The 20,764-nt window shown below is 35.0% G+C and overlaps 1 protein-coding gene across 6 annotated transcripts in view; it reads right to left on the bottom strand.

Annotated features, from left to right (window-relative positions):
• The window catches only part of RANBP17 (RAN binding protein 17), a 301,098-nt gene that overhangs the window by 219,126 nt on the left and 61,208 nt on the right, over window positions 1-20,764 (bottom strand). For all 6 annotated transcript variants that reach the window (XR_005358198.1, XR_005358199.1, XM_038534775.1 and 3 more), the window contains one exon: window positions 15,385-15,520. Coding sequence is in view for 4 of the 6 variants with exons in the window: in XM_038534775.1 (XP_038390703.1) it covers window positions 15,385-15,520 (136 nt within the window). In the remaining 2 variants the exon portion in view is untranslated. The remainder of the gene's footprint in view (window positions 1-15,384; window positions 15,521-20,764) is intronic.

Genomic DNA, 20,764 nt, shown 5'->3' on the forward strand with positions numbered 1-20,764 from the left:
CTACAAAAGAACCTAAATAACCAAAGCAATGTTGAGAAAGAAAAACAAGGATGTTAAAACCAGGAGTGAAGAAAGAGCAAATTTTAACTTTGCCTATTTCAAATTTAAAAAATTTTTTTTTAATTTTATTTATTTATTCATGAGACACACACACACACACACACACAGAGGCAGAGACACAGGTAGAGAGAGAAGCAGGCTCCATCCAAGGTGCCCCAGGTGGGACTTGATCCTGGGTCTCCAGGATCATGCCTGGGGCTAAAGGTGGTGCTATACTGCTGAGCCTCCCGGGTTGCCCCAAATTTTAAATTCTAAGAGGAAAAAGAAACTTGCTTTCTCTTCAATTTTTGGTGCCCTAGCCTAGGAGGCCAAAATTCAGACAAGTTCTATTAATACTATGGCTTATCAGTGCCATTGACTATATAGATCCTTTGGAGGAGGGCACAGGATATGATGAGCACTGGGTGTTACATAAGACTGATAATCACTGAACTTTACCTTTGAATTTAAATTAAGAAAAAAAAAAAAAAAAAAAAAAGCTCCTGCGGATCTATTTTTAAAGGAAAATACATTCCAAGATCTAGGCAACCACATTTTAACTAACATTTGGTATTCGCTTATTAGTGAGATTCTGTAACCAACCAAAGCAAAACTCATGTTTATGATAAGGTTGGCTCAAATAAAGGGATTTAGGAACAAAATTCAAAACTTCCAGGGGCTCCTGGGTGGCTTAGTTGGTTAAGCATCTGCCTTCAGCTCAGGTCATGATCCCAGGATCCTGGGATGGAGCTCCGTATCAGGTCACTACTCAGCAGTGGAGTCTGTCTCTCTCTCTCTCCCTCACCCTCCTCCCCTGCTCCCATGTTCCCTCTTTCACTCACCTCTCAAATAAATAAATAAAATCTTAAAAAAAAAAAAAAAAAAACTTCCAGTCTTTAGTAAATATTCAGAGGCCAAAATATGTGTGTGTGTGTATGTTTTAAAAGGGTTCTTCCATTTCTACTTTTAGTTGGATTAAAAATTAAAATGGACTTTTCCTAATAAATGAATGGATATCATATTTTAAAATGTAAATGTAACATTTAAAATAGATTCAACTAATAAGCTGAAGCAATGTCTAATTGTGGTAAATAGTGGCATCTATTTTTATAATGAGATCAAAGGAAGCTGGTAATATTTACTACAGAACTGATGTAATACAAAAATAAAAAATACAGAGATGCCTGGGTGGCTCAGTGGTTGATCGTCTGCCTTTGGCTCAGGGCATGATCCCAGAGTCCTGGGACTGAGTCCCACATTGGGCTCCCTCGATGGGAGCCTGCTTCTCCCTCTGCCTATGTCTCTGCCTCTCTCTCTCTCTCTCTCCATGTCTCTCATGAATAAATAAATAAAATCTTAAAAAACAAAAACAAAAAAAAATACAGCAAAAATTCTTATATAACCTAAGGCTCTATTACAAAGAATTATGTTTTAAATTTTTCCCTAATATTTTACATGGGTGATCTATTTATATATACAGTTAAACTATCAGCTATATTTCAATTAGTACTAACTTTTGGTATTCGCTTATTAGTGAGATTTTATTCCAAGAGCATGCTACATTATTGTAAATTATACTGTCACTGAATTCCAGAATATTTATGTATCTCAGAAACAACTCACATAATTTGACAACAAACTGGTCAGTTTGTAGATGCCTAAATTTGCTCTATCCTCCTGCCTAGACTTCTGTTGCTCTAGATATAAGGTAGGCTTCATATTTCTGTCATGTATTTATTTCCTTTCCCAGACTTCTCACTCTTAAAAACGCTTTCATCAACCATGTATTCATTAATTCAATAAACATCTAATGAGAATTTACTAATGTTAGGCTCTGTAATGGTCACCAGAGATACTGCAAACCCTAGCTATAGTGATCTATTTGGATTTTTTCCAATGTGGAACATTTGAGGCTTTACTCCTGCCTCCTAGAACAGGCATCCTGCTTTCCTTCCTTTCCATGGCTTCTACTAATTTTCCTAGATTCCATTCAAGAATTCCCTCTGCCAGAAGACTTCTCTGATTCTCAATATCTGGACTAGTACCCCGTCCTCTGTGCTCTTATAACACCTTACGCTTACCATTATCACTACATGTATGATACTATAATTTCCAAATTAATTCATATTTCTATTAAAATTATATATACACATCATTTGAAAATCAAATAGTAATAATGAAAAGCTACCATCCTGACATACTCCTTTTCACTTCTGATTTAAATAGTAAAACCACTTTCAACATTTTTAGCTATTTTAGTATTTTCATGTATTCTTCTAACATGCTGATAACAGCTATTTCTCTTTACTTTTGAACTTTAGACATTATCTTTGGACTCCCCTAACATATATGACAATGTACCTATTATTTGCAAATAAGCTACATAGTACTATGACTGAATTTCCTTTCTTGTACAAACATTTAGTTGGATTCACATTTGCCGAAGTTTTCTATGTATCATGAATCCGCGTATGTAAAATCCCTTAATTCCTCTCAATATGATCCAACATATCAGGCAATTTATCAGTTTCTTTAAAAGAAAAGAAAAAGAAGGAAATGAATAGGAGGAGGGGAGGGGAGGGGAGGGGAGGGGAGAAAAGAAAATCCATATGTGCTCTCTATGCCGGAGGCACAGTTATCATATTAGAGTTTCCTTTTGCCATCAAGCTGGAACTTTCCTTTACCTCTCTCCTGTGTTAGATTCCCTGACTCTCAGATCCCATGTCTTCCTTCCTCTTCCTGGATTCTCTCTCTTAATTTGGTGGAACACAGCCACCAGCAACTTCCTGGTAAAGGATATAGGGGAAGTAAAGTTTGAGGCTTTGTCTGTCTGAAAATGTCTTTTTTGTTTTTTTTTTTTAAGATTTTTATTTATTTATTCATGAAAGACACAGAGAGAGAATGAGAAAGAGAGGCAGAGACACAGGCAGAGGGAGAAGCAGGCTCCATGCAGGGAGCCCGATGTGGGACTTAATCCCGGGACTCAAGGATCATGCCCTGGGCCGAAGGCAGGCGCTAAACCACTGAGCCACCCAGGGATCCCCCTGAAAATGTCTTTATTCTACCTTCATACTTGTTTAACTTTGGATATAAAACTTCAAGCTGGAACTCATTTTATTTTCCAAAAAAATGTGAAGGTGTTGTTCCACTGTCTTCCATTTTTAATGTTGCAACGGAGAAGGACAATATAATTTTCATTCCTCCTTTGAATGTGACCTATTTCTTCTCTCTGGAAGCTTTTAGGATCTTCTCTTTTACCCTCCCTGACAGTTTCAGTTTCCAATGATGTGCCTGAATATGGATCTTCTTTCACTCACTTTGTCGGACTCCTGCACTGTCCTTTTCAATATGGAATCTCTTATATTACAAAAAATTTTCTAGTACTCATTCATATTCTCTCATTAGCACTCTTCTTAATCCATTGTTGGGCTTCTTAGATTGTCTGATTTTCTTATTTTTTTCTTCTATTGTCTATTTTTATTTTAACTCTCTGGATATGTGCTACTTTGTCTTCCAAATGGTCTACTAAGATTTAATTTATGCTATCATGTCTTAAATTTCAAAGGGTTCTTTCTTCTCTGAATTATCCTCTTTATGGAATCTTGTTTCATGGTTGCAATATTATTTTGTTTTGCTCCAATTTCTTAATTTCTGTTTGCCTTTCTGATTTCCATTTAAGAAGCTTTCTTCAAAAAAGTTGGCAGTTGTAAACTATCTGTTCACTTCTTAGAATGAGTCACTTGAGACTCTTTGTTCACAATAGGTTTATTATCCAGTAAACTTCACTGTAGGTTCATGAAATAGGCTGATTTTTAAATTGGGACCTCACATACTTGTATTTTATAGGACTCTCTTATATATGTTTCTTATTCCTTTTTTTTTTTTTTTTTTGTTTCTTATTCCTAAAAGCATTTTACCAATCTCCTGCTTTGGGGTTTCAAGCCCAGCTAACAGTGTTAGGATAGCAAGAACTGGGAAGTGTCTGGGAGGACTTTCAGTCCAGTGTTTCATTTCCTTTGCATCCCAGGCTGTCCAAACTTCCATGAAAACAAAACAAAACAAAACAACAAACATTCCTGTGTCCTGCAAGAAATGGGGAGGAGTCTCTAGCTGTGCTGGAATGGGTGGGAGCAATCAGAATTAAACTAATCCAAATACATATTTCAAATCAGTTCTCCTATTTTCAGCCACACTCTGAACCCTAGTCTTCAAAGTATCTAGCATCTCCAACTTCTGAGCTTTTCCAGGGTTCTTAGTGCAAACTGTCTGCCTGATTATTAGCCTTCTCTACTGCAAGCATGTGAGTTGTATTTGGCTTAATATACCTGCAATTCATCAGGTATATTAAGCCAAATACAACTTATATATCTGGTTGCCAGTTCCAAAGTATTTCATGGTCTAGCATCTCTCCCATTTTTTTCCTTATAAGTATATTGTTGTTGTTGTTGTTGTTAACTCCTTTACTGTCATTATAGCAGGTTTTCAAAGTGAGGGGGAGGATAAATGTGAATATTCAATTTGCTATGTTTAAGTACAGTCACTATAATTATTTGTTTTATAGATTAAAAATTCCAAATAGAGTAAAAGGAATAAAATATAACAATAAATACTCCTGCAAACCCAACACACAGACTAAGAAATAAAACATAGATACACGTAGATGAATGGATAAAGAAGATGTGGTTTATGTATACAATGGAATATTACTCAGCTATTAGAAATGACAAATACCCACCATTTGCTTCAACGTGGATGGAACTGGAGGGTATTATGCTGAGTGAAGTAAGTCAGTCGGAGAAGGACAAACATTATATGTTCTCATTCATTTGGGGAATATAAATAATAGTGAAAGGGAAAATAAGGGAAGGGAGAAGAAATGTGTGGGAAATATCAGAAAGGGAGACAGAACGTAAAGACTGCTAACTCTGGGAAACGAACTAGGGGTGGTAGAAGGGGAGGAGGGCGGGGGGTGGGAGTGAATGGGTGACGGGCACTGGGTGTTATTCTGTATGTTAGTAAATTGAACACCAATAAAAAAATAAATTAAAAAAAAAAACATAGATACACGTAAGGTCTTTTGTATCTTCTTCTCTAATCCCCTGCTTTTCCTCAACCAGAAATGACTATCATCCTGAATTCAGCTTTTAAACAATCTCACGTACATCTTTATATTTTTACTATATAAAGAATTCATGAACATATATTATTAACATATTTGATAGAAGGGAGTATCATATTATATATGTCCTTCAACAACTTTTTTCATACAACAACACAGATGCTTTCTTGGATTTAGCCAAAAATGAATGTAGCTTAAACCATTCATTTCCATTGTTGTACAGAATCCCATTGTACAACTATACAAAAATGGATAGATTGCCATGATGGTGAATGAAAAGACATAAAAAAAAAAAGAAAAGAGACATAAAGTATGTATACTTTTTGATTCTATTAACAATTTAATGATAGTTAAAACTAATTTATGGTGATAGAAATCTGAATGGTGGTAACCTTTGGGGAGGTATAGTATATTCACCACAAAAATGAGCAGAGTTGCTTTCTGAGGAGCTAGAAATACTTTTATCTTGATAGAAGTTCTATGAGTGTATACATAAATAGAAATTTACTTAGGTCATAATTCTGATTTATGTACTTTATGTATGTTACACCTAAATTCAATTTTTTAACAAAAGATTATTTATAGAAGCCTGATGTGTAATTGCAAAAATAAAAGGAAACCTGCCAATTGGTAGGGGAATGGATGGCTTAATGTTTTCAATAATCACCTATGTTGTACCATGTATTAACATTTCATTCCTTTTTATTACTGAATAAAAATTAGTCAATGTTTCATTTGGGGATATACTACTTTTATCTACTCAGCTGATGGGCATTTGGATTTTTTCTACTTCATGCTATTAGGAATAATGCTTCTATGAACAGTTGTGTAAAATTTTTATGTGGGTGCATTTCTCTTGGGTGCATACATAGGACTAGAATTATTGGATCATATAGTAACTGTCTGTTTAACTTTTTGAAGAACTTACAGGTGCTTTCCAAACTGGTTGTACCATTTTTACATACTTACCTCTCCTATATTAAGGTCCAATTTCTCCACAGCCTCACCATTATTATTATTATCTGTCTTTACAATTATATTCATCCTAGGGGTTGTGAAGTGGTATCTCATTGTAATAATGACATGAATTTTCCTGAATTGCAGTGATTTAATTGTTCATGAATTATAGTGATGTTAAACATCTTTTCATGTGCCTGTTGGCCATTTATGTGTCTTCCTTGGAGAAATGTGTATTCAAAGCCTTTGTCCATTTCTAAATTGGAATATTTATCTTTTTATTATAGAGTTGTAAGAGCTCTTTATAAATTTTGATGCAAGTCCCTTTTCATATAAATGATCTGCATATATTTCCTACCTATTCTGTGGGTTGTGTTTTCATTTTCTTTTTTTTTTTTTTTTTATTTAGTGTTTTCATTTTCTTGATGGTGTCATTTAAAGCACAAAAGTTTTTAATTTTGATGAAGTTCAATTTATCTCTTTTTGTCTTTGGCTGCTTGTGCTTTCATTGTTGTATCTAAGAAATCATTACCCAATCCAAAGTCATGAAGATTTACTTATATGTTTTTTTCTAAGAGTTTCATAGTTTTAACTCTTACATTTAAATCTGATTCATTTTTATTTAATTTTTGTGTGTGGTGGGAGATAGGGTTCTAACCCCATTCTTTTGCATGTGGATATCCACTTGTCCCAGCACCATTTGTTGAAAAGATTACTTTTTCATCACTGGCTTGTCTTGGCATCCTTGTCAAAAATAAACTGCAAATGTGAAGGTTTATACCTGGACTTCCAATTCTATTTGGCTGATCTTTATGTATATTCTTATGACAGAACTACATTGTCTTGACTATTGTTGTTTTACAGTAAGTTGTGAAATTGGGAAGGGAGTGTTCATCTTTTTCAAGATTGTTTTGGCTATTCTTGATCCTCTGAATTTCCTTATGAATTTTAGGATAAGCTTGCCAAATCCTGCAAGCTTAGCTTAGATTTTGATAAAGATTGTGCTGAAGCTATAGATCAATTTGTGGAATACTGACATCTCAATAGTCTTTAAGATTTATGTATGGGATCCCTGGGTGGCGCAGCAGTTTAGCGCCTGCCTTTGGCCCAGGGCACGATCCTGGAGACCCGGGATCAAATCCCACATCGGGCTCCCGGTGCATGGAGCCTGCTTCTCCCTCTGCCTATATCTCTGCTTCTCTCTCTCTCTCTGTGTGACTATCATAAATAAATTTAAAAAAATTTAAAAAATAAGATTTATGTATTTATTTTAGAGTGAAAGTGGGAGCAAGAGGAAGAGCAAAGGCGGAGAAAGAGAAGCAGACTCCCCGCTAACATAGGGCATAATCTCACAACCCTGAGACCAAGATCTCGACCAAAATCAAGAGACCGGTGCTAAACCAACTGAGCCACCATGTGCCCCAACAGCAAGTCTTCTGATTCATGACAATGGGATATCTTTCCAGTTCTTAGATTTTCTTTTATTTATTCCAACAATGATTTGTAGTTTCCAGTTTATAAATTTTGTACTTCTTTTGTTAAATTTATTCTTAAGTATTTAATTCTTTTTGATGCTATTGTAAATGAAATGTTTTGTTCATTTCATTCACAGATTTACTGCAAGCGTATAGAAACTCAAATGATTTTTTTTATACTGATCATCTAGTCTACAAACTTAACAATTTCTAAAATTAGTTCTAATAGTACTTTAGGTGATTCTTAAGATTTTCTATATTTGGGATGCCTGGGTGGCTCAGCGGTTGAGCGTCTGCCTTTGGCTCCCAGTGTGATCCTGGAGTCCCGGGATTGAGTCCCACATCCATCTTCTTGCATGGAACCTGCTTCTCCCTCTATGTCTCTGCCTCCGTGTGTGTGTCTGTCTGTCATGAATAAATAAAATCTTTAAAAACAAAAAAAGATTTTCTATATTCAAGGTCATGCCATCTGTGAACTTCCTTTCTTCCAATCTGGGTGCCTTTATTTAATTTTTATTGTTTAATTTTCCTAACCAGAACCTCTAGTAAAATGTTTGATATAAGTAAAGAGAGTATCTTTGTCTTGCTCTTAATCACAGAGGAAAGTACTTAGAAGTCATTAGATTTAGTTAGCCTGTATTTTGTTTTAGGTTTTCTTTTGCATCTATATTCATAAGATAAATTGGTGAGTATATGTTTTTGTACTTTTATGGTGTTGGTATCAGGGTAAAGTGGCCTCACAGAATGAGTTGGGAAGTGTCCCCTAATCTTCCACATTTTTTAAGCATTTAAAGAACTAGTATTTATTCTTTGAGCATCCGGTAGAAATCACTAGGGTATCCATCTGGGACTGGGCTCTCTGTAGGTAATCTGATGACTAATTCAGTCTCTTTAGTTGTCATACTTTTATCAGATTTCTTTATTCTCTTGAATAAGTTTCAGTGGTTTATATTTTTTTGGGAAATTTGTCCATTCCATCTAAGTTATCTAACTGGCATTCAAATGTTCATAATATTCCATTACAGTCATTTTTATTTCTGTAAGGTCAAGAGTAATGTCCTCTCTTTCATTCCTGTTTTTTTTTAAAGATTTTATTTATTTATTCATGAGAATACACAGAGAGGAGAGAGAGAGGCAGAGACACAGGCAGAGGGAGAAGCAGGCTTCATGCAGAGAGCCTGACATGGGACTCAATCCCGGGTCTCCAGGATCATACCCTGGGCTGCAGGCGGCGCTAAACCGCTGAGGCACCGGGACTGCCCCATTCCTGTTTTCAGTACTCTCTTTTTAGTCAATGTAGCTAAAGATATGTCAATTTCACTTTTTTTTTTTTTTTAAAGAACCAAGTTTGGATTTCATTGACTTTTGCTATTGCTTTCTAATTTCTATTTCATTAATTTTTACTCTAATCTTTATTATATCCTTCCTTCTGTTGCTTTAGGTTTAGCTTCTTCTCATTTTTCCAGTGTGTTAAGGGGAAAGGTTGAGCTATTTATCTAAGATATCTCTTCATTTTTAAAGTAGGTATTTATAGCTATAAAATAACCCCAAATACTGCTTTAGCTAAATTTTGTAAGTTTTGATATGTTGTGTCATTTTCTTTCCCTGAAAGTGTTTCCTAATTTCCTTTGTGATTTCTTCTTTGACTCACTGGTTATTTAGAAGTGGGTTGTTTAATTTCCACATACTTAAGAGTTCCCCATATTTCTTTCTGTTGCATTATCTATGCATTCCATAGTGATTAGAGAACATATTTTGTACTATATCAATTCTTTTAAGCTTATCAAATCTTGTTTTATGAATGAACATATGGTCTATTCTGGGTAATGTTCTGTGCATACTTGATAGGAATGCATATTTGGTGGGGGGCAATGGGGTGGCTCAGTCAGTTAAGCATCTGCCTTCAGCTTAGGTCATGATCCCAGGGTCTCGATCGAGCCCTCACACGGGGCTCTCTGCTCAGCAGGGAACCTACTTCTTCCTCTTCCTCTGCCTGCCACTGCCCCTACTTATGCTGTCATATAAATCAATCAATAAATAAAATCTCTTTAAAAATGCATATTCTGCTGTTGTTGGGTGTGGTGTTCTATAGACGTCTATGGTCTAGTAGGTTTACAGTGTTGTTCAAGTCTACAACTTCCTTACAGACCTTCTCCCTAGTTGTTCTATCCATTATTAAAATTACGTCATTAAAGTCTTCAACTATTATTGTTATTTCTGTCAGCTTCTGTTTCATATATTTTGTGCTTCTGTTGTTAGGTACATATATGTTTATAATTGCTATATTTCCTCAAGGGTTGACACTTTTAACATTATAAAATGTTCCTGTCTATCCTAGTGGCATTTTTTGTTTTAAAGTCTACTTTGCTTGGTATTAGTATAGCCACTCCAGCTTTTTAATGGTTGCTGTCTATGTGATATATCTTTTGCCACCCTTTTATTTTCAATCTATTTGTGTCCTTGAATTTAAAATGTGTGTTCTATAGATAGATAGCATGTACAACAGTATTTTTTTAAAAATCCAGTCTAATACTCTCTGCTATTCATTGGGTTGCATAATCCATTCTAAATTTAATGTTATTGATATTGTGAGATCTATGTCTGCAGTTTTTGTCATTTTTTTTCCTCTAGCCTCCCTCTATTGCTTTTACATTAAATGAATATTTTTAGTGTAACATTTTAATAACCTTAGCTTAATTTTTAAAAGATTTTATTTATTTATTCATGAGAGACAAAAACACATAGAGGCAGAGACATAGGTAGAGGGGGAAGGCTCCCTGGCAGGGAGCCTGATGTGGGACTCAATCCCAGGACCCCACGATCACGACCTGAGCCAAAAGCAGATGCTCAACCACTGAGCCAGCTAGGCACCCCCTACTATATACTTTTTAGTTACTTTCTGGAGAATTTCCCAGGTCTCACCATATACATCTTATCAGAATCTATCTCAAATTTATATTACTTAATTCCAAAGGATAAAGAAATGTTATTCCTATATAACTCTATTCCTTTTTCTCCTTTTTTGTAATATTATTATCATATGATAAAATATAGTACATTTTTATATATTACAAATCAACAATAAATCATAATTATTTTTTAATTTCATTTTATATCTTTTAATAAAGTTGAGAGAAAGAACAAAAATATATGTCTAAAGTGTTTGTTAAAAAAATAAAGTGTTTGTTATATCAACATTCTTATTTATCATTTTTGGTTCTTTTTTATTGGTTCTTGTGGATTTGAGTTGCTACCTTGTGCCATTTTCTTAGCCCCCAACTTTCTTCCCATCTATCTTCTTTGTGCTATTATTGGCAAATATATTACACATTATATATGTTATATGCCATCAATATAGTGTGTAAAATATGTAATTAATTGCTTTTTAAATCAGTTAAGAGAAAAAGTACTATATTTTATAACTGCTTACCTACCTTCACTAGTGTTCTTTGTTTTCATGTGGATTTATCTGAAGTCACTTGCTTTCAGCCTCAAGTGTTTCCTTTCCTTGTTTTCTTACAGGGCTCTAAAAGCAATGAATTCTGTTTTTTGTTTGCCAATGTCTTTAAAATTCCAAGGTGGATATGGAATTCTTGGTTACTAGTTCAGCACTTTGACTATATCATCCAACTATCTCCTGACCCCTACTGTTTCTAAAGACTAGTCAGCTGTTAATCTTATTGGTGTCTCTTTGCATGTATTAAGTAGTTCTTCTTTTTCCTTTTTTTTTTTTTAAGTTTTTATTCAACACTTCCATAAATCACCCAGTGGTCATCACAAATGTCCTCCTCAATCCCCATCACCATTTCACCCATCCCCCCAACCACCTCCCTTCTGGTAACTGTGATAAATATTTTTTTCTCTTGCTGCTATCAAAATCTTCTCTTTGGGGATCCCTGGGTGGTGCAGCGGTTTGGCGCCTGCCTTTGGCCCAGGGCATGATCCTAGAGACCCGGGATCGAATCCCACAACGGGCTCCCGGTGCATGGAGCCTGCTTCTCCCTCTGCCTGTGTCTCTGCCCCCCTCTCTCTCTCTCTGTGACTATCATAAATAAATAAAAAATTTAAAAAAAATCTTCTCTTTGTCTTTCAATATTTTTACTCTGATGTGTTTTTTTTCTTAAAGATTTTATTTATTTATTCATGAGAGACAGAGAGAGAGAGAGAGAGGCAGAGACATAGGTGGAGGGAGAAGTAGGCTCCATGCAGAGAAGCCTGACGTGGGACTTGATCCAGGGTCTCCAGGATTATGCCCTAGGCTGCAGGCGGCGCTAAATTGCTGCGCCACTGGGGCTGCCCTCTAAGTTTTTATTTGCTGATCTTCTTTAATTAAAAACTTAGTAGAGAGATGGACCATCCTATGGGTTATTGTATTCCTGGTCTTAATATACAGTAGTTACTTATTAATGTTCATTGGATAGTAAAAATAAATTGGCAAGAGGGAAAGAAGTGTAGCACACACAAAACATGTCATAGAGTAGAATGCAGTGTCAGAAAAAAAAAAAGGTTGCAAAGGTAGGCAAAATCTGACCATAATAAGGTGTCTATTTTATATATACTGAGAAATCAATAAGAATTTTAAGCAGAGAAATTCTGCAAATTTTAAAGTCTAACAAAAGCAAGTATTAAGACAACATACAGCACTATTCAAACAACTACAAACTATCCAAACACTTGGGGGGGTGGCAACTTGATAATATCTGATCAAGCTGAAAATATGTAGTCTACAGCCCAGCAATTCCACTCTCAGTATTTACCTTCAAGATACTCATACATATGCATAAAGAAAATGGTATTAGAATGTTTACTGTAGAATTTTCTGTAATCTTTAAAATTGGAAACAATCTAACATATATTGACAGAAAAATGAGTATGTAGGCACAGTAATATACAGTAATACCATTCAATAATTAAAATAAATTATAAATATATGTATTACCATGCATAAATCTCAAAAACAATGTTGATCAAAAACAGCAAGCTCTTGCATACTAATTTTCTATAAAGTTAACAGTACTATTTTTGTTCATAATTACATAGGAATGCGGGAATTGAACAAAATCATGCATGAAAATGACACTAAATTTAGGATGACAGTTACTTTGGGGGTAAGAAGTAAGAACAGAATCAGAGCAAGAACAGGCCATTAACTTTTCTTTTTTTTTTTTTAAAGATTTATTCATTTATTTATGATAGACATAGAGAAAGAGAGAGAGAGAGAGGCAGAGACACAGGAGGAGGGAGAAGCAGGCTCCATACCTGGAGCCTGACGTAAGACTCGATCCAGGGACTCCAGGATCAGGCCCTGGACCAAAGGCAGGCACTAAACCGCTGAGCCACCCAGGGATCCCCTAACTTTTCATTTAAAAATATACAGAAGCAAATAGGGCAAGGCATTCAGATCTGACAAAGCTGGACGGTGGGTACATGAGTGTTCATTACATTATTCTCTCTGGTTTTCTACTGAGGGAAAGATTACTTTGGAGGCAGTATGGAAAATGGACCAGAGTGGGGAAAAGGCAAAAAAGGAAACAAAGAGGACAGTCAGAAGACTTTTGAAATCCAGTGTGAAATGACAAGCAGTGATAATGAGGATAAAAACTGAGGACCTGAGAAAAAAGTGAAACTGAAAGAGAGTAAGAAAATCAGCAAAATTAGGTGACAAATTAGATATAAGAACAAAGTGGAAATTTTGGGTTCACAGTCAGGCATTTTTCCTCAAAACTGGAAAACAGGTGGAATGGGTTTCAGGATGTGTTTAAGACCTACTGAGATTGAAGGGCCTATTCAATATCACAGTGAAAGATCCAACAGGAGACAATACAGAAAAGTGATTAGCATCACAGGGTCTGTTATCATAGGTGTCCTGGGTTCAAATTCAGATTCAACCACTTAAACACATTAATTAACCATTCTAGACCTCAGTTTCCAAATCTGTAAAAAGGGGTGGGCAGGTGTCAATAAAAACAACTATTCGCACAGGGCTTTGTGAGATGAAATTAGATATCTGTCAAGTGTGAAGTCTTTGACACAGACTACTTCTTTAATAAATGTCTATAGCTACCATTTATGATACTTCTTTCTCATTTATAACATACACTTCTATTCTATACATTACTTAAGATTCCTCTATGATTCCACCTGGGTTCCTGAAGCACTTATTATGCATACGTAACTTCAAGATGCTTAGCAACACATCTTATTTAAACTTGCTTAATAATTTCACTAAAGTCAGCATCATTTTCCAACTCAAGAACATACCCTTTATCACATGAATGTATTATGTATGAGATTTATTCTCCACCTTCAAGTAACTCATCTGGGACTTTTTAAAAAATTTTTTAATATTTTATTTATTTATTCATGAGCGACAGAGAGAGAGAGAGAGAGAGAGAGAGAGAGAGAGAGGCAGAGACACAGGCAGAGGGAGAAGCAGGCGGAGCCCGATGTGGGACTTGATCCCAGCACTCTGGGATCACGCCCTGGGCCGAAGGCAGCCGCTCAGCCACTGATCCATCCAGGGATCCCCTCATCTGGTATTTTAAAAGAGGCACCCTTGTATAAGTTTCATACCATATAATTTTTGTCTGATTCTAATTTGTCTTACTATCAAACGTTTATTTCTAGTTATTCCTTTTTCTCCCTAATGGCCTCATTCAATGACAGCTAAATTCTAAGAAAATTTTATTGAAGTTAATCCTAAATGACAATAACATATCACAATATATTTGACAAAGGAAGCATCAAGCTATATCACTTTCTTAAAAAGCAAAGAAAATAAACAAACAAACAAAGCTGGATGGTGGGTACATGAGTGTTCATTACATTATTCTCTCTGGTTTTCTACTGAGGGAAAGATTACTATACTATACTATACTATACTATACTATACTAAAGGATAATACTAACAAAATCAAACAAAAGTTTTTCCACTATTATATGACTATAACAAACAGAGAATCATAAATGTACTAAAGGTCACACTAGATTTCCCATAGGAAAAAAGCTCAGTTCAATATAAAAAGCTTATTCTAAATATTTCCAGTAAGAAATCCTTCAACATTGCTAATAGAATCTATACATCCACAGGAGATAAGTCTATCCTTAGGACTTCTTAACAGAGAAGGCTTGGAAAGAGTTACTATTTCAGAAGAAGAAGAAAACTTCATAGATCTTACTCCATGTCACAGTATTACTAAATATCCAGTTAGGGTTCACATAAACGACCTCGATAATCCCTCATTATGCCTTAAGATCAATTCATCTAAATTTGCTGATGCTAAACTTTCAATTATCATACTATGAGTGTCCTCTACATTAAGGTGATTTAACTGTGGCCTCTCAAAAACATGTCTAGTGCTCCTGGTCCTCATCAGTTTTGTAAAAATGCAGAGCAATGAGAGAAAAATATACTGGAAATCACATAAATAAGTGCATGCCCCTAAAGTCTCAGAACTACTAAAAGAGTAATAAACCTCTTATCTTAAACCTTGAGATAAACATAATAAGGTAAAATCTATTAAAGTGTTTAAAGTAATCTTAATTATTTGACTAACCACATAAAAAATATTCACTAACTCTGCCAATCATTCTTCAAAGAAAATGGTAAATCTAGGTATAAAACAAGCAAATTAATCTCCCATTGCCTTCAATACCAATTAGTCAATCGACTTCTACCTCTTAGGTAGAAATTACATAAATGTATCATTCAGTTTAGAACTGTTAGATGTGAACATCTTTCTTCATTTTTCGGTAACATTTTTTAAAAATCTAGTAAATCTAGTAAAAACCTACCTTTGAGGTTCTTTGAAGTTGATCACCAACATATGTTTTACGAAACTGATCCAAAAACCACAGAATTGCAAGCTCTATTTTCTCATTAGAACACTGAGGCAATCCGGTATCCATTAAAGATATAAGCTGAAAAACTCTTTTCGTGAAGGAGAAAAAAAACTTCAGTGACAGTTCTTATAGAAACAATATTAAAACATTTATTGTCAATTTAATGTAATATATAATCACTTTAAAAAGTGGAAAAATACAAAAGCTCATAAAAAATATTTTTAAAACCATCTGAAATCCTACTACTAAGAGATACTACAATTTGGTCTAATTCCTTTTAGTCTTTTTAAAACATACACATACACATATATACATAGAAACCTACAAGGACATACACTTACTATTTCACTAAAAATTTATATATAAACGCATAAGGTATATACATATATCGTATGCATATATATATGTAAATCCCTAATTTTATACTATATATACACATAGATATAAATATTTGTATCTATATAAAATTTACCTTTTAATAAAAGAAAAATGATACTGAACATGTAGCTTTATATTTTACCTTTTCATTAAACCTATAATTTTTATATAATTATCTATTTGGGGGTCACATGATTCAAAACATTTTTTAAAAATCAAGAGATCCACCAATCAAGTTATTAGCATTTTTTTCAATGAATAATAAAAATTTCACCTGGAAAAACTTACAAGATAATCTTAATAAGATCAAGTATTTTTAATACAAGTATACAACTATTATTACCAGATAATCATAAGTGAACTGAAGGTTAAGTCATATTTCTTAGAGAAAAAAAATTAATTCAATATAATGAAAAGCTTGGTCTAGAATTTTCAAGAGAAATCCTTGTATTACCTATCTATTTTCATTAAAAATTTCCAGTGGATGGCTGACAAGTGCCTGGTGTTAACAAAATCAGCTTATTATAATCATCTTTTAAAAGCCAAGAGGCAGAGGTCGTTGAGGAATAGCACTTTTTTCTCCTTTTTCTAACTATACACAAAGGCAGCTATGTCTATCCTGACCTGCACACTTCCTTCCATGCATATACATAGGAACATACACACATACTGTTAATAGTTTATATGTTCTTCCAGAGATTTTTTTAAATGTATATGCAGTCAAATGCAACTATATATTCTCCTTCCAACTCCTTTAAACATATGGAATATACTATAGTTACAATTCCAAATCCAGCCTTTTCCATTTAACTATCTTACAGATCTTTCCATGTCAGCCATCAAGAGCTTCCTCATTCTCTCTTGCAGCTGTTCAACATTTTATTATATGAATATACCATAATATTTTCAAATACTCTCTACAAATGGGCATTGTTTATAATTTTTTTGCTATTGCAAAAAGGATGGAATTATCCATCTTGTACACATCATTTCACACATACATTACAATATACACTACTAAAAGTAAAACCACTAGTTTAAAGAATTTTATTTTTTTATAATCTTGATAGCTATTATTAAATAGAGAGAGAAACAATTGAAACAATTTATACTTCTATCATTAGTCTATGAGTGTAGTGTCTATATACACTCAGATAATTCAGATGACATGAAACTATAAAATTCATTGAAATATGAAAAACGACATCCAGTGCAGTTTTATTTTGTATTTCACTCATGTATGTGAGGTTAAAATTTTTCCATGTTTTTAAGCCTTATATATGTCTTTGTCTGTTACCTGTTTGTCCATATACTTTGCTAATTCTTTCTATTAGGCTTTTTATTGTTGATTTCTACAAATTCTTTACATATTAGAAAACTGAGTCCTTTGCCTGTGATTCAGCTTTAATATTTTTCCATGGTTTTAATTTGTCTCCTGACTTTTTTTTTTATGCCATGCAGAAGTTTTTGTTATACTAAATTTTCATTAATTTTTAAAGATTTCTTGATTTATTTTAGAGACAGAGAGCATGAGTTTGTGTGTGGGGGGGGGTTGGTACAGAGAGAGGGAATTTTCAAGCAGACTTCCCATTAAGTGCAGAGCCAGACTCAGGGCTCAATCCCACCACCCATGAGATCATGACCTGAGCCAAAACCAAGAGTCCAACACTTAACCGACTGAGCCACCCAGGTGCCCCTTTTCATCAATTTTTAAACAGATTTTGCATAGTAACAAGGTCTTACCTAAATCTGAGGTATTTTTGTTTTTCTTTTCTTCTTTTTTTTTTTTTACATTTACCTTTTTGATACATTTGAACTTATCTTGAACATGTCTTGTGAGATATGGATCAACATTTTTTCCAAATGGCTACTCATGTGCTTCAACACCACTTCTTTCTTGTAGTATAGTCTATCTTTTGCTCACTATTTCAATTATACCCCTTATCATATACACTCAATTATATCCCTTATCATATACAAATATATCCCTTGTCATATACCCTTATGCATTCAGATTGTTCTTTTTTTCCTAAGAAGATGTGTTTGTTCTGCAATTTTGAGAGGAATGATAAAGCTTTTAGTCTGTGTATTTTTGAATTAGCAGATTACTGGGAGTAATTTTTAGTTAAAAAAATAGATATATACATCAAACTGTGTCTAGATCCAGGTGATTTTTCAAGTGACTTAAACAGACATATCTTGTTTTTTAATTCTTTCCTAAGTGAGACTTCCCTTTTCCTACTCTAGCTCTTTGTTGATTCTATGTACTTGTTCCTTCATTTTTATTTCCTTTTTACAGCATACCAAAATCCTAGGAAGAGGGAAAACCAGAAGACAGTTTGTTGGTATGTCTTTACAACTCAAGTTAAACTGGCGATTTGCATCTGCCTAAGAGGAAATGGGATCCCAGGAAGGAGTTCCCAGCACAATACATGATCCATTGTCAAAGAAGTTTTGGTAGTTGTAAAAGAAGTTCGGCTGCAACAGTCTAATGTCCAAATAACCACGGCCTAAACAATATGGATATTTATTTCTCTCTGTGGCAAATATCCAAGGCAGTGCTCCAGGACTAGCTAGTGCTCCACAGTGTATCAGAGACTCAAGTGCTTTTCATCTTGTTACACTTGCCTCCATTCACACAATCACTTTTTGGTCTAAGATGGCTATTTTAGCTCCACCCATTATGTCCATATGTCTTGCACATACCACATCTGCTTACATCCATTTGCCTAGAGCACAATCACTTAGCCACATCTAGCTGCAAGAGTCTAGTAAATCTTTAATCAGGTGGCCACATGCCTGGCAAAAGAATCAGGTATTCTATTACTTCAGAAGAAGGGAGGAATAAACACTGTACAGCTAGTAGTCTCTGCCACAGTGCCATTCAAAGATTTGTGGCCACTTTGAAAAGTACTTAAGACCAAAGCTTGTACTGCATATATAATATTCACTTTCAGTTTTAATTTATTGTCCTGCAGCTATTTTTTTCTTCATGTTATTTTTGGTAAAGAGCACGGAGGGAATAAAAAGACAAATATATCATTAAATAATGTTAATCCAAGTATAATCACCATTTCAAAATTCATTTCAAATTCAAAGAAATGAATTTTGGATACTCACTTGTTTGTATCTCTCTACCTACCCAAATAAATAAGTATTCATGCAGTCAATAAATATCTGAGGGCCTACTATATGGTATATGTTCATTAGAAGTTCGGAATATAATAGTGAACAAGCCCTCCAGATACCTATAGTCTATACAGGGAAAGACATATAACAAATGATTAAGATAAAGAATGACAAGTGCTGTAACAATACAAAGAAATTAACGAAGATTCATAATATTCTAGGATGGAACAGGGCAAAGAGTGTGTTGAGGGAAAGGAGAAAGCATGTGTAACTACCTAGAGAGGGAAGAAAAAGCATGGCTCATTTAGGAGCTGAAACAGTTAAATATGGCTATAAAGCAGTCCCTGGCAGGAGATGAGGCTAATAATAAGACAGGCAGGAGCCAGATCATGAAGAACCTGATAAGCCATGTTGATTTTAATCCCAAAAGCAACGGAAAGCATTGCAAAGTCTGAGCAGAGCCTGTTTCTCCCTCTCCCACTGCCCCTCCCCCTGCTCATGCTTGCTTTCTCTCTCTCTCAAATAAATAAACAAAATCTTAAAAAAGAAAAAAAATAAAAAGAAGAGAAAAGAAAAGAAAGCCAGAGAGGAACCAAGGTGTCCATTTAAAACTGTAGCATGAACCCAAGAAAAAGATACAGAGAGCTAAAATGGCAGGGGACATAGAAACAACTGGACCAACTGGCCTAACTAGAAGGCAGAACTGACAGGATATGAAGATGAAGACTATGTGGATGTTGGTGAGAGAAAAAGAAAAGTTAAGGATAACTCCTGGGATGCAGGCTTAGACAAACTGAAGAGATGGTGAGACACATGAAGAGAGTCAGGGCTGGGAGTGGAGGGAAGATAGCTTAATTTTAGTCACTAAATTGAAGACACGTGCGGAGCAGAACATGCAAATGAACATGCAACAGCTTTTTGGAAGTCAGAAGACAAGAATTACTAAAATAGGAGAAAATCACTGGGCAATGTTAAGGGCTCAACTGAGGTAAAACATGGTATCTTAATTGACAAATGTTACCTTTATGCAGAGGTGTGCAATTTCTTTTTTTTTTAAAGATTTATTTATTTATGATAGACAGAGAGAGAGAGAGAGAGAGAGAGAGAGAGGCAAAGACACAGGAGGAGGGAAAAGCAGGCTCCATGCCGGGAGCCCGATGCGGGACTCGATCCCGGGACTCCAGGATCACGCCCTGGGCCAAAGGCAGGCGTTAAACTGCTGAGCCACCCAGGGATCCCCTGTGCAATTTCTTTTATAATCACTCAACAAATTAGTGAAAACTCTGAATTCCTTAGGGTTAAGGTTTGGCTAGGCAGATGAGATAAAAATACAGCCGTGCACAAAGCAAATGAAGCTTATTCCTCCCTTACTCTAGAGGAACAAACAAACATCAAGAGGTAATAAGTATTGTGGAAAAAATAAACTAGGATAAGGATGTTAGTTTGGATTGGGATGTCAAAGCAGGAAGAGACAGCTGCATACAGACCTAACTGAAGTGAAGGAGTACTACAGAAACATCTAGGAGAAAGCATTCCTAGCAGAAGTGCAAAGGCCCTAAAGTGAGAACATATTTCCAACACTCGAAAACACCAAGGAGGTCAGTGTGGCTGAACTGAATGAGAAAGGGTAGGAAAGGAAGTCAGAGAAGTAGTACAGGAAGCTCTGAGCCATGACACGGACTCTGGAATTCTCATGTGTGAAAAGAAGCCTCTGGAAGCTTATGAATAGAGCAGAGTAATATGATCTAATGGGTAAGAAGTTGAAGTCATCCATAGGATAGCAGAGTTTGGGAAAAAGAACAAAACAAAACTCTGAGCTAGCTGT

Source organism: Canis lupus, chromosome 4, assembly GCF_011100685.1.
Source record: "Canis lupus familiaris isolate Mischka breed German Shepherd chromosome 4, alternate assembly UU_Cfam_GSD_1.0, whole genome shotgun sequence".
In the NCBI taxonomy this organism is placed as follows: domain Eukaryota; kingdom Metazoa; phylum Chordata; class Mammalia; order Carnivora; family Canidae; genus Canis; species Canis lupus.